This window comes from Athene noctua, chromosome 13 (genome assembly GCF_965140245.1).
Source record: "Athene noctua chromosome 13, bAthNoc1.hap1.1, whole genome shotgun sequence".
NCBI lineage: Eukaryota > Metazoa > Chordata > Aves > Strigiformes > Strigidae > Athene > Athene noctua.
Window position 1 is genome coordinate 16,293,541 of NC_134049.1, and position 14,146 is coordinate 16,307,686.

Sequence of the window (14,146 nt, forward strand, 5' to 3'; positions counted from 1 at the left end):
ACTGATGGCAAGGCCTATGGACAACACCGAGCTATCTGCATGGCTGGGGATGAACTACTGAGGGAGACTTCACAGTGCTGAGTTTCTTTGTCATTTTATTTAGCAGTATAAATCACACATGAAAAGACACTAACTACTGCTAACTAGAGCTATTACCAGTGGGGAGAGGTCTTGAGGTTATGATAGTTCTATTCAACAGTCAGCTCACTGCTCAGCAGCAGTCCAAAAGTAGGCGTGTTAGAAATCAGGAAAAGAAAAAAAAATCATGTGATACTGTGTAAATACATAGCTCTACCCCACTTTGAACACTGCACAGTTCTGATCCCAGCATCTCAAAGATGTAGATTTGGAAGACATTAATAAACCAAGAAAGATAAAAAGTATGGAATAGCTTCCCTATAACGAATCATTAAGTAAGCCAGACCTCTTCAATCTGGAGAAATAATGGGGATGCAAATAGGCCAAATCTATAACACAACTAGATCGGACAGGAATTGTCCAGTGTAGGAAGGCACATCAAAATAAGACCAGATAGGGATGAGAATCCAAGGAAATAAGAGGTTGCAGATTTCTTCCTGTAACATGTCACTGAACTGTTCTAATCCTTGCTAGATTTTTTTACTTCTAGTAGGGAATAGCTGAAAAACTTTGTAAAAGTTCAAGAGGGCTGAGTGTTACTAAACACACAGAAAACATACCTGTTTCCATGAGCTGGAAAGAGATGTGAGCTAGGAAGGAGTATTTAATGTGCTCATCTTACACTCTTGCCCACGCATCCATTTTCTGTCACTGTGCTGGGCATACCTTTTGCTTGAACCAATACAACTACGTACCTCGACATGCAGCATTCTTACAAAATGCACAAGTAACCAATTAAAGTATGTCTAACTGGTAGATCCTGGTGGTGTTTGTAAGTTCCACAGAGATATTCTTCAGTTAGCTTGGAGAAAAATCGGAAGCTGACTGTGACAGAAGTAATCTGAAAAGAGCAATGCTTGGACTTGCTGCAGCCAGCAACAAGAAACATGGGCTGCACTTAGAGCACGGGAAACTGTATTTTGGGAGACAGCAGTTCACAGGATCTTTGAGGTCACGCTCAGCATTGTTACTATGAGAGCAAATACAGCCCTCAAGCACATAAGGAAGAAGCACAGAAGCTGACAGATGCTTGCTTTTACATTTTTCTGGTCAGAAGTATGTTGGCAGACAAATGGTACAGGAAAGTTAATTGCTTGAGGACTAGAAATCACATCTAAAAGTCCAAAGAATCACTGTTGCATCTGTGAAAAAAAAAAATAAGGTTAACCACTGACTTTTTTGCTACCTAAACATGCAAATTTAGGACACAGTAGTCCTTTTACTATAACAGCCAAGAGCGGAACAAAATCCATCAGTAGGTGATCTATGTTACAGAAGTCTCTAGCAAGAGGCCACAACTGTGGGGAACATTCACTTTCACTGTAATACAATTTTTACAAGCAATTGGTCTTTTGCTTCTTGTGTATAGCAGCTTTTGCTTGAACACACAAATACATCATCTGCACTACCTGGGAACTATAATTTGAATAAACATGTCAGCTTTTTTTACTGTCATGCACTTGAGACTGAAAACTAACTAAGCAGTGTAGTGGAAAAAAGTATATGGCACAAGCTGACACACAAAGTTATTCCAAGTTCCATGAAGAAGATGAGTCACTTGTATAAGTAAAAACATTAACCTCTGAGATATTAGTTACTTTAAAAGAAGGATCAAATGAAGACACTGAGACTAAGATGGGCATAGTGGACTAGTGCATTTGCCTTTGCTTCTTACCAGGTTTGTAACTTAACACCATCTGTGCCACTAGTAAAACTCCTTGTTCTTTAACTGTTGCAAAGTTGAGTTCATAGAAGCACAGAACAGCCTGAGTTGGAAGGGACCTCAGAAGATCATCTGGTCCAACTTTTCATGGGAAGAGGAACATAGCACCCTGTCCCATCACATCTAGAAAACCTTCAGTGATGGGGACTCTGCCACGTCCCTATGGAGGTTGTTCCTGTGATTGATCGTTCTCACAGTGAAAAAAATTCTTTCTTACCCTGAGTTGAAACCTCTCCCAGTGCAACTTGCACTCATTGTCCCTTGGGAAGGGAAACCCTCCGTCCTCTTTTAGCTGCTCGTAAGTTCTAGAGAAGGAGTAAAACCAGATTATTTTTCTCCTAGTTTGAGTTCATAGCATTCTAGGAATACTCATCCCAAAAGATAGTTGCCTTCAAGAACTGTAATGCAACTTTGCTACATCCTCAGTGGCTGTGGCAGATATATCTGTATCCTCTGCTGGCATTAAATGTAAACCAAAGGCATCGGTAGGATGTGAAGCACGCACATGAAAGGCTTTGGAGCCTGACCGCCATCTGCCTGCAGGGCAGCTAGATATTACTGTTACACAAATCCCGCTGGCTTCCAGCATAAAGCATTAAGTTTGCAAAGAAACATCCAAGCTAATACTTGAAAGTGTTTAGTATTTCTGATAATCCTTTTACAGAGGCAAAAAAGTATCTCATAAATGTTTCATTATTTCAAACATTTGTTCCATCAAATTCAACCTGAATGTTGTTCTTAATTGCTTGACTTTCAATTATGTCAGTAGTTATTTACAAAAAGTTTTCTGAAGACTTAACACAAAGTATGACTTGAGAGGAAGGATCGCTGGGATGGCTGTTGAGCTATTTAAAATCCCCTAGTCAGACTGAAAGCAGCTGCTAATATTCATGTAGAGAGCACTGTTTTCATAAAAAGAAGTCATTTTCTCTGAACATCAAAACGAACATATACCAGAAAGCATACTTCCCTTGTGCTGAGAAGTAATTCTTTGAGCATTTCACCTTACACCACATAAATTTTTATTGGAAAAAGACTGTCCCTCTTGGCTGTAAAGAACTATTAACATCCAACACAAGGAGATATTGTGCATGATCTTAATCTACAATGGTAGCCAGTGGCAGTTGACAACTCTGCAAAAGTGCACATGAGGCTTTCAGGATCTCACTTTGAATTGGTTTGACACTTCTGTTCATTCTTCTAATCACATCACCCTCTCCCTCCTTCAGACCATTTACTAGCTTCCAGACTACCCACAACACATATGAAGTTTGTCATGCAAGGTCTTCCATAGTTGTTCCTACCTTTTTCTGTTCTGCTGCTGCCACCCAGGACTACCCATGGATGGGGTTGTTCATGATACTCAGAGAAGAGCCAGCAAGTTAGCATAGAAAAAAAGAAACTCAAAACCCACAACAAAAATGCCAACAACAAATCTACTGTCATAAGGTGCATTAACCATCACTTGTTTGACCACCATTATCAGCTCCGTCCTTAGCTTTTCTCCTCTCACTTGTACCATATTTGAGACTCATTTGTTCCTTATAATCTCTAAACAGACTAAAAACTTAGGGTTAGGAATTCATGCCAGGAATTACTTTTACAGCATACAGGAGAAGAGCAGCCTCCCTCAGATTTGTTTACTAAATTTTATAGAAAATACCTTATTTGGCATATCACTTCTGAAGAGATAACAGTATCTGGGAAGTGTCTTACACTGCAAATGCTATACCTGCATAAACAAAACCTAATCTTGAATTGTAGCACCTTAAGAAGCCATGTATAGACTATTCTTCAACATAAGGGAGGAGAGTGCTACGCCAGACCTTGTTCTCACTAACAAGGAGGGGCTGGTGGGGAGCATGAAGCTTGAGGGCAGCCTTGGCTGCAGTGACCATGAAATGGTGGAGTTCAAGATCCTGAGGGCAGCAAGGAGGGCGTGCAGTAAGCTCGCTACCTGGGACTTCGGCCTCTTCAGAGATCTGACTGGCAGAAATAAAGCCCTGGAGGGAAGAGGGACCCAAGAAAGATGGTTAATATTCAAGGACCACTTCCTCCAAGCTCAGAAGCAATGCATCCCAACAAAGATGAAGTCGAGTAAGAACAACAAGAGGCTGCAGGGATGAACAAGGAGCTCCTAGGCAAGCTCAAACATAAAAAGGAAGCCTACAGAAGGTGGAAGCAAGGACAGGTAGCCTGGGAGGAATACAGAGAAACTGTCTGAGAAGCCAGGGACCAGGTTAGGAAGGCCAAATCCCTGATAAGAATTAAATCTGGCCAGGTACATCAAAGGCAACAAAAAACCCCCTTTTACAGGTACACTGGTGAAAAAGGATGACTAGGGAAACTGTGGGCCCTCTCTGGAAGGAAAAGGGAGACTTGGTCACCTAGAATATAGAGAAGACTGAGGTACTCAAGGTTTTTGCCTCAGTCTTCACAGTCAGGGACTCCAGCCACACCAGCCAAATCACAGAAGGTAAAGGCGGGAACTGGGAGAATGAAGAACTGCCCACTGTAGGAGAAGATCAGGTTCAAGAACATTTAAGGAACCTGAAGGTGCACAAGCCCAATGGACCTGATAAGATGCATCTGCAGGTCACGAGGGAACTGACAGATGAAGCTGCTAAGCCACTATCCACCATATTTGAGAAACCATGGCAGTCCAACAAAGTTCCTGCTGATTGGAAATGGAGAAACATAACCCTAATTTTTAAAAAAGGGAAACAAAGAAGACTTGCGGAACTACAGGACAGTCAGTCTCACTTCTGTGCCTGGCAAGATCGGGGCACAGATTCTCCTGGATACTATGTTAGGGCACATGGAAAATAAGGAGGTGATTGGCAACAGCCAACATGGCTTCACTAAAGGCAAATTGTGCCTGACAAATCTGGTGGCCTTCTATGATGGGATTACAGTGCTGGTGGACAAGAGAGGGGACATCATCTACCTGGACTTGTGCAAACCATCTGACACTGTCCCACATGACATCCTTGTCTCTAAACTGGAGAGACATGGATTTGATAGATGGAGCACCCAGTGGATCAGGAATTGGCTGGGTGGTGGCACTCAAGAGTTGAGGTCAGTGGCTCTACGTCCAATTGGAGAGTGGTGACAAGCGGCACCCTCAGGGGTCGGGACTGGAGCTGTTTAACATCTTTGTTGGGGACATGGACAGTGGGATCAAGGCACCCTCAGCAAGTTCACTGATGACACCGAGCTGTGTGGTGGGGTCACATGCTGAGGGAAGGATCCATCCAGAGTGACCTGGGCAGGCTGGAGAAGTGGGATGAGCAAAACTCATGGAGTTCAACAAGGCCAAGGGCAAAGTCCTGCCCATGGGTCGGGGCGATCCCCAGCACAAATCCAGGCTGGGTGAGGAGTGGCTGGAGAGTGGCCCCAGGGAGAAGAACTTGGGGGGGGTTGGTGGATGGAAAACTGCCTGTGAGCCAGCAACGTGTGCTCACAGCCCAGAAAGCCACCTGTGTGCTGGGCTGCACCCAGAGCAGTGTGGGCAGCAGGGAGAGGGGGGGGGGGATTCTCCCCCTCTGATGTGCTCTCGGGAGAACCCCCTGCAGTGCTGGGTCCAGCTCTGGGGGCACCAACATCAGAAGGACATGGACCTGCTCGAGCAGGGCCAGAGGAGGCCACAAAGATGCTTGGGGGGCTGGAGCACCTCCCCTGTGAGGACAGGCTGAGAGAGTTGGGGGTTCAGCTGGAGAAGAGAAGGCTCTGGGGAGACCTTAGAGCGGCCTCCCAGGGCTGAAAGGGGCTACAGGAAAGGGGGGAGGGACTCTTGATCAGGGGGTGTAGGGATAGGACAAGGGGTAACAGTTTTAAACTGAAAGAGGGGAGATTTAGATGAGATAGAAGGAAGAAATTCTGTCCTGTGAGGGGGGTGAGGCACAGGTTGCCCAGAGAAGCTGTGGCTGCCCCCTCCTGGCAGTGTTCAAGGCCAGGTTGGACGGGGCTTTGGGCATCCTGGGCTACTGGAAGGTGTCCCTGCCTGGGGCAGAGGGCTTGGAACTAGATGACCTTTAAGGTCCCTTCCAACCCAAACCATAAAACTTGCCTCATTGCTCTCACCTTTAATTTTTAAGTAGCCGTGTTAAGCAGCATGTACCTTACTGAACTCAACTGGCAATCCACCTCCATTGATGGAGATGTCTATTTATATCAGAACTTCTGTTTACCCATCCTTCTAACTGCTGCATGTGAAAGCCTGGCCTCTAATTCTACAGCAAATAGGTTCCTTAAACAGACTTCATTTCCCAAACATTTTTGGATGGTAGACTAAATCACTCATCTGTGTTTGCTGATCTCTTCAAAGAACTTTAAGACATTTGAAAAGCAAGGCTTCCCTTTGCAGAACCAACGGTGACTCTTCTCAGGTAGACACTAATTTTGCCTTTTATTATAGTTACTACTGATTTGCTCAGTAGACCTGGCAGTTGATTAACGTACCCTCGATTCCCCAGATCCCTACAGCACCTTTTTTATAGACTGGCATCACATTTATCACCCTTTGCTCCTCAGAAACCAAACAAGGGAAGTGAAGGGGATACATGTTGCTAATATTAATCCAGATATTTCAGTCCTGACATAAGAATTCCTGGGCAAATGTTACACTCATGGGGACTCATTAGTGCTTAGTCTACTTGTACCATAGACTGTTATAGTTGCTTCAAATTTAGACAGATCTTCTGCTGTTTCAACTGATGTTTCATACACAGTGTTTTAATCCCATAAGTGTGCATATACACACGCTGCTTTGCAAGGAGATAGACTTTCCACCCCCATGTTAAGAAGTCACAGGAAAGTTAGAGACCTCTGAGTCAGTGGCACATTTGTGTAGTCCAAGTACCTTCTTTCACAGCTATCTATTAGGAGAACAGCTTCCCCAACTGGAAAATAAATTCAGAAGCTTTATCAAAAGTAAAACATACAGTGAGCAGTCTTACATAAAAAAGATTCTGTAAAGTGTCATCTGTGCTTACTATAGTAACTTTAACACACATTACATAAAAGGATTATAACTGCCTAACCAGAGTCCAAGCTTTTCACAAGCTAAGCAAGCACACCTTCTAACTGTTAATGACATTTTTGTAACACTCTTATTCATTGTTCTTCTCAGGATATAGGCCTTCAAAAAAGGGATTCAGTCATTTGACTAGTCTTACACTCTACTTGTGACAGATCTTGTGCATACAAAAGTACTTGTAAAACCCAAAAGGAAGAGATAGATAATAAATAGCTTGCAAAGTAAAACTAAATTGTGCCACATGAATAATGTACAGAAAACAAACTGTAATTTACTAGCTCAACAGACTTTTAAACAGCTGGGTTTTGTTCACTCCATTCTCAGTAGTTAAGATACATAAGTTTAAGTTAAATTCCTTGCACCCAACAGAATCCTTAAGATGGTCTTTCTTCTTTAGTATTCATGTCTGCAGAATTCCAGGCAAAGAACTCACTAATTGAACTGGATATTCTAAATCACAATAAGCTTTATTCTGTATTTTTTTTTTTTTTCAAACCCAAAAGAATAGTTAAAAGCTGATAAATCAAAAAACAGACCTTTGACTTCTGAAGAAAACTGAGCCAGGTGTCGGGTTACAAAGAGTCGCAGTTGCTGATTCAGGTCACAGGATAGAATGTTAATGTTCCAGGAACGAATACCTGCCCAACAACAACAACAAAGAATAGTCAGCTGTTATTACATTACTCTAGAAACAAAAGTGGAGATCAAGAAGGTAATGGGACACAAGGACCAGTAATGCTCTTCCAAAAGAGTATACTTAAGATGGACAAATTCTTCAGAGCAGAAGGCTGCAAGACTCAAGATGCTTCCCTTCCGTAAAACATCTACCCCAGAAGTACAGGCAGTGAGCAAGTCTTTGCTCAACTTGGGCTTCACACAAGTGAAACTAAGCTACAAGGGATTGAGGCTAAAGAAGTTACAGTTACTGCCTAATCAAGCAAATACATTGCTAGTTTTCCATCTTCTGCATTATCCAGCATTGGTCACGAGCAGAGATGGTCCACTAGATGGTTAAACTACTAAACAGCTTGGAGACACCAGCTTCTCTCCTCTTGTAGCCTGTGCATCCTCCAAGCCACAAAAGCCCCTCCACAACTCACTCTGCCTAATCACTCCTTCAAAGCCCCTGATCCCACCGAGACCCTCGGAGTTAATCTATATAATCTTTGTAAGCTGATTGCCTTCACATCACCGCAGGAAGCAGCATCTGCTCCCAGTACAAGTGGCACCACGCCATGCTGGGGAAGCCACCTTCAGACCTGAGTGCGAGCAGCTGTACGTTCTGGGTGACACCAAACACTACAGATCACAGACCTTCATGTCCCAGTATGGAGCAGCCTCTCCTAGATGGTGCGATGCACTTTGGTACCCTGAATAAAACCAGGATACCAGCATGCTGCTGCCTGCTGAAGTACAGATGCTGAATGGCAGACTTCTAACAGTTAACCAAAACAAGAACTTCAGCCTCAGTGTTTATTGATGGGGTCCTCACTGAGAGCTCTTCCACCACCTTATGGAGACATGTCCTCTCTTGCATAAAAGATAAAGTTTTATTGCATCTGATATCTGGTTTCTTTCAAGTGAAGCATGTTGATTTTTCACGGAGGTATCATTCCCAGTTACTGCAGTTCTAGTTCTCCAGCACAGTAACTCCATGTTGTGCAACCGCTTCTGCTGGCCACTGGTGGGAAACAGCTCCAGCTTTCTACACAAGATAGAGTTCGTAATCACTGCATCACACAGTTCAGTAGTCTCAAGGCCTGAGGAAGCTACAGCAGCTCAAGAAAACTTAATTCGTAATTTTTTTTTCTGGTGACAGCTGACACAGTAGAGTAATACAGCTTGTTTGTTACCTGACAGTGCACTGCAGAGTGCACAGAAGCCCCCCAGGAAACTCTGAATGTCAGGAGGAAAAAAAGAAAGAAAACACCAACTTACCACCACCTTCATAGTCACAAAGCAACTGTTCCTTTCAGCTTGGGCATCAGAAAGGAACAAATGAAACATGAAAGACAGGGAGCAAGAGGGTGAAGAAAATGTTTTCCTGTGCTACACTCTTGGAAAGCATGACTGTTCAAACAAATGTCTGATATAAGTACATCTTAATGCAGTAGCAATGAGTGTTCTGACCTGGCCGGGAACAAGGTGGCACTCTGTAGGGCAAATCCTGCTGACTTGAGTGCTGTGTCACTGTCATGGTGTCCTGCTGCAGCAATAAATGCTATTTGAGGTACTGCCACATCCTCTAGGATGCAGAAGGAAGAGATCCTCTTTCAGAGCAAGGGAAGAGTGAAATTATCATCTCACTCATCATCTTATTTGCAACAATTTACTCAACATTTTCTCCCTCCAGGTAGTCTGAAGTTACTCCTAATCTCTCCCCACTTGCCACAATTTCAATTTATCATCCCCTGGCACAGGAGACAGAACATTGTTCTTGCCGATCAGGATCCTCTACCTCCTAGTGCAGACTAGACCATAATAAGGTTTCTAAATATTCATGCTCTTTGCACATGCACAGCTTGGGCAAGGTACCATGTGACTCATCAGTTTTCCATCTCATTCCTTATGCCCTTGTGAACTTTTTTTCCCCTGCTGAGGTAATTGGCTTATCAAGTTTAGCATTTCCCCTCACAGCAGACCTAGTCTTCCAGATACTGTATCAAAACGGGACAAAAGTCACACAGGAACATAAAATAAAACCAGTATTTATTGGACAGCATTTTAGAACAAGTGCTGTTCAAGCATCCCCCAGATACACAATGCCACTGCCTAGAAGCACTACCCATGGAACAAGCAGGTTCCCATGATGTTCTACAGTCACTATTCCATTCTCCTGAACCGAGGTATAGAAAGAAGTCTGGGAAAGTACACTGTCTGGATCAGGCAGAGCAAGAGATTTATTCACCGAAAAAAGTCTTTGTTGTGGTTTTTTTTGGGGTGTTGGGGTTTTGTTTTGTGGTTTGGTTTTTGGTTTTTTTTTTTTTTGTGCAGACAGGGCACCACAGCCAAGAGAACAAAGACAAAACCTAGCTTTTCATCCTTCAGAAAACCCTACTGAGATGTATAGTATGTAACACTTAGGACCAACTTTGCTTGCCAGCTTTATCTGCCAATTTTGTTAATCTGATTGTTACCAGGGCTATAAGACCCTTACCATACTGAACAAGTTGCAGAAACCTGCTTTTCTGAAGGGCAAGAGCATTTTTGTTATTTACACTGCTTTGTTTTCTGAGGAAATCAAATCTTCTGCTCAGCAGCCTGTTCTACCCTCACACAAGCTGTGACTTAAGAAATGTGGACCATTGTGCATATACCATTTCCACATTTCTTAGACTCCTGGAATCAGGCGTACAGCTGTCTCCAACATTATAATATACTGTCTGTTGGCAGATCTCAAGACCCCGGTGCCATTTAACTATTTTTATTTTTTATATCCATCTTCCAATTTGCAGATCTCAGTCTATTTTGAGAAGAGGTCATTCTCCCATTTCACAGTGGGGAGAACTCCTCTATGACTTGCTGGAAGTCTTACTCTGAGTCAGTGACAGAAGGTCTGAAATCCAAGTTCCTAGCTCCCTCAGCAGTTCACTTCTACTGTTAGTAACTTACCAGTATTGCCTAAATGTCTCATGCAAAGAAGTGTCTGCACTTGGCAGAATTTCAATAGGTTTCTGGTCAAAATTAACTGTAGAACTTACTTCTGCTGTTCTGCTGGCAATTACAATTTATGTTGCAAAATTGGCATTTATTTTTTTCTCTCCAGTGGGAATTCCCAGGTTATTGGCATATGGCTGCATAATCAAAGAGCAAAATCTGAGTTTACAGTCTGATCTGTCACTGTTTAACGAATGGACAAGGATGCAGGTTGGCACACCAGTTCGGTGAGGTGCCAAGCAAAGATGATCATCCTGTCGTGCAGAAAGCAGGAGCAGCCCTGTCAAAGGAGCTTTCAGAGGCCACGTGGTCACAGTCTGACCTTCCCACAGTGACGCCATCCCTTGGAAGACCTGGAAAAGGGAATGAAACCCTCCGTACTCTGAAATGGCTGGTAAGTGGCCTGCCAGCAGAGATGGATGGAAAAGATGCTGAAGTGGAGAAACTGGACAAGATTTGACATTTTTATACCCACCCCCTCTCTTAAATTGCACTGTCCATCTGTTCCTCAGTAATGTTGATGCTTGAGAGGAAAATAGACACAGAAGTATCTCCAAATAACACAATCCAGCCAATAATTACAACTGTTATGCTGTTATGACTGGCATCTTTTAAACCAATGTGTCTTGGAAATGGGGGCGGGGGCAGGAAAGAAGTGCATCCAAAGTGAAAAGGCTGTTACTTTATTTCTCAGAGGTGAACTAAACGGCTTGTTAGAACAGGGATTCCATTACGGTCCTGACATAGCTGACACCCTCTCCTTTTCTTAGGAGCCATCTGAAACTACCACAAAGCAACCACCACACCGCCTCCTTGCCCCTCTCCTTTAAACAATGCTGCATCAAACATACAAAGACTAATTCATTGCCAAGGCTTCCAGGCGCTACAGGACAGATAACAGCAGTCCTGTCTGTCATTCCCGAAGCAGTTCACTGTCGTGGCTTACACTCCCTACATCTCTCTGATCTACAGGGTCGCTCCTTCGACAGGGAGAGGCCATGCCACAGGCGGCCTCTTCTCCCTGCTGTCCCCTTGGGCTGCGCTAACAGTCGAGCAAGGGAAATCCTCCAACTATTAAGGTGGAAGCTTGGGGCGAGGTAGAAATAGGATGTAATCCACTGACCCACTAATAAAATAGAGACTTGAGGAAATCAGAACCATAAAATCTCTTTGGGCTTTAAGACATTCAAACCCAGCATTAACTGCATTTCACGAACACAAATACCCAAACGCTCGGGGAGGGGGTGAGGAGGTGCAGCCCCGTACGGCCTGGCCGGCTGCGGGGGCCCGCGAGAGAGGGGCCAGGCGGACCTGCGGCTGATGCCCGGGTCACCGGGCCCGTCCCGGCTGGGGCGGGCGCTCCCGCCGCCTCAGGGGCCGCCGCGGGGCCCGCCCGGCTGCTCCTGCGGCCCCGGGCCGTGCCCATACGCGGCCTCCGCCCCGCCCCGGCCCCGGCCCTGCCCTCCCCTCGGCCACCGCCCGGCCCGGCCCCGGCCCCGCCCGGCCCCGCCCTCCCCTCGGCCACCGCCCGGCCCGGCCCCGGCCCCGCCCTCCCCTCGGCCACCGCCCGGCCCGGCGGGCCCGCACCGCCGTCGCTCCGGGCGGGGGAGGGCGAGGCCCTGCGGCAGGGCGGCGGTGCCGCAGGGCAGGGCGGGCGCCGGCGGGCGGGTCCGCACCCCCACAGGCGGGGCCGCCCGCGCCTCGCCCCGGCCTCGCCCCGGCCCCGCCGCGGCCCCGCCGCTCACCGCGCTCCAGGGCGCCGCGCAGCGCCCCGCGCTCCGGCTCCGTCGCGATCGCCCCGATCACCACCAGCAGCGCGTGCCCGCCCGGCGGCCGGGGCGCTGCCGTCTCCATAGCGACCGGCCCGGCCGCGGTCTCCATGGCAACCCCGCCGGCCGCCGCTGCAGCGCGCGGTGACTGGCGCGCGGCTCTTAAAGAGCCCCGAGCCCCTCCCCGATTGGCCGAGCGGGCACGTGGTCCTGCGCTACTGCGGAGGGGAGGGGGCGTGGCCGCCGGGTCCCGGCCCCGCCCCTGCGCCCGCCGCGCGCGCGGCCCTGGCGGTGCGGCGGGCCCGGCTCAGCCGCGAGGCGGGCGGAGGGCCTGCGCCAGGGCAGGGCCGCTTGCCTGCGCGGGGGAGCGTGGGGGAGTTGCTTAAGGACAGAAATCCACGAGATGTTGAAGTGCCCGGTGCTGAGCTGTTGCAATATTCACAGTCAAATCGTGGAAGCCAGCAGTGCTGCGTGGCGCCGAGGCCTGGCCTCAGCATTCACGTCCCTTCCTCCTTCTGCATCACTCGGTAGGAAGCACAACAGTCAGATCTTCACCTCCTGCATGGTGGTTCATCTTCCTCTTCAATTAAAGACAAGTGTCATGGTCTCTGGCAGCAAGTGAGGAGATTCCCTGGATTCCAGAAACACGAGAGATGAGAAAAATCTCTCTGAACTTTGCTAGCCGCCAGTGTAAAATTGTGGTGAGCTGTCACCTGCTGTGCGGACAGACAGACAGCCAGCTATGTGGACGGGAGTCCTTAACGGCCAGGGTGGCTGGAGAGGGCCTTAACTGAGGGCACGTGTCCGTATCCCTGCCAGTTCTAGCTAGCCACATCTTCCAAACACTTCGATGCAGTATGGGGAAAAGCTGAGCAAACTTGAGACTTCTGCGTGTTGAACAAGGGAGAGCCACCAGAAAGTAGTTTCAGATAGAAAAATCCATCTTTTCTGACAAAGAAAGAGAGATCCATCCCGTGCTGATGCGGCTGGGTGGAAAAGCAACCCAGCTGCTGTAAAGCGAGACTCGAGTCAGCAATAATCTGCAGCGTTCCCTAAAACAGGGTCAGGTTCTGCCCCCTGCAGTCCGCAAGATTTCCGTCGAGATGAGCCGCAGTCCGGGGAGCTCGATGGGCAGATGAACCTTGTTCTGTTCCTTAGTCCCCACCAAGCCTGCAGTGAGGACACAGCTGAAACCTCCGAAGGTTCAGACAGTCGGCATTTTGGCAAGCACATGTGAATCTATAGTGTCGTAAAACTCTGACAGAAGATAATCTGAAAAAAGCCAACCACAGAAGGGGGGAAAAATCCAGAAAAATTCTCTCTCTGCAGGCTACAATAATGTACTAGCTTACAGAGTTTTCTCAAACGGAGATCTTTAATGAAAAGATGCTGTAGCTCTCAACCGATAAGTTAGGAAATAATGCAATAGGTCTTTTTCACATTAAATTCTGGTGACACCACTGGCTATGATCTTTATGAAATACATCTCATAAGCAGAGAGAGTTAGTGCATCAAAAGGGTTTAATTTACTTCTGTGTGTTGCAACCTGCATAGCAGCATTAATTTAGTTTGTCTCAAGGGATTGCACTGAAGCAGGTGAATTTGTGAATAAAGCAGTAAACCTGCAGATAAACACCAGCGTACAATAAATTCTGTCATGAAAGCAGGATTGTAGATCACAGAGGGAAAACATGATGACAAAACATGAAGATGAAAGATTTCAGGTATTTTCATATCAGCTGCTAGAAGTGCCTTTTGTTTTCAGGTGATTCAGTCTTAATACTTGCTGCTTATTTTTGACATGGTAGCTTTCCAGAGCTG

The 14,146-nt window shown here is 46.5% G+C and overlaps 1 protein-coding gene across 1 annotated transcript in view; it reads right to left on the reverse strand.

Annotated features, from left to right (window-relative positions):
• MAP1A (microtubule associated protein 1A) overlaps positions 1–12,474 on the reverse strand; it is a 64,998-nt gene extending 52,524 nt beyond the window's left edge. Inside the window, exons 1-2 of the mRNA XM_074917708.1 lie at positions 12,302–12,474; positions 7,436–7,537 (exon numbers count right to left, since the gene is read on the reverse strand). Of these exons, the coding sequence (XP_074773809.1) occupies positions 7,436–7,537; positions 12,302–12,437 (238 nt within the window). The 5' untranslated portion in view covers positions 12,438–12,474. The remainder of the gene's footprint in view (positions 1–7,435; positions 7,538–12,301) is intronic.
• Between the last annotated feature and the right edge of the window lie 1,672 nt (positions 12,475–14,146).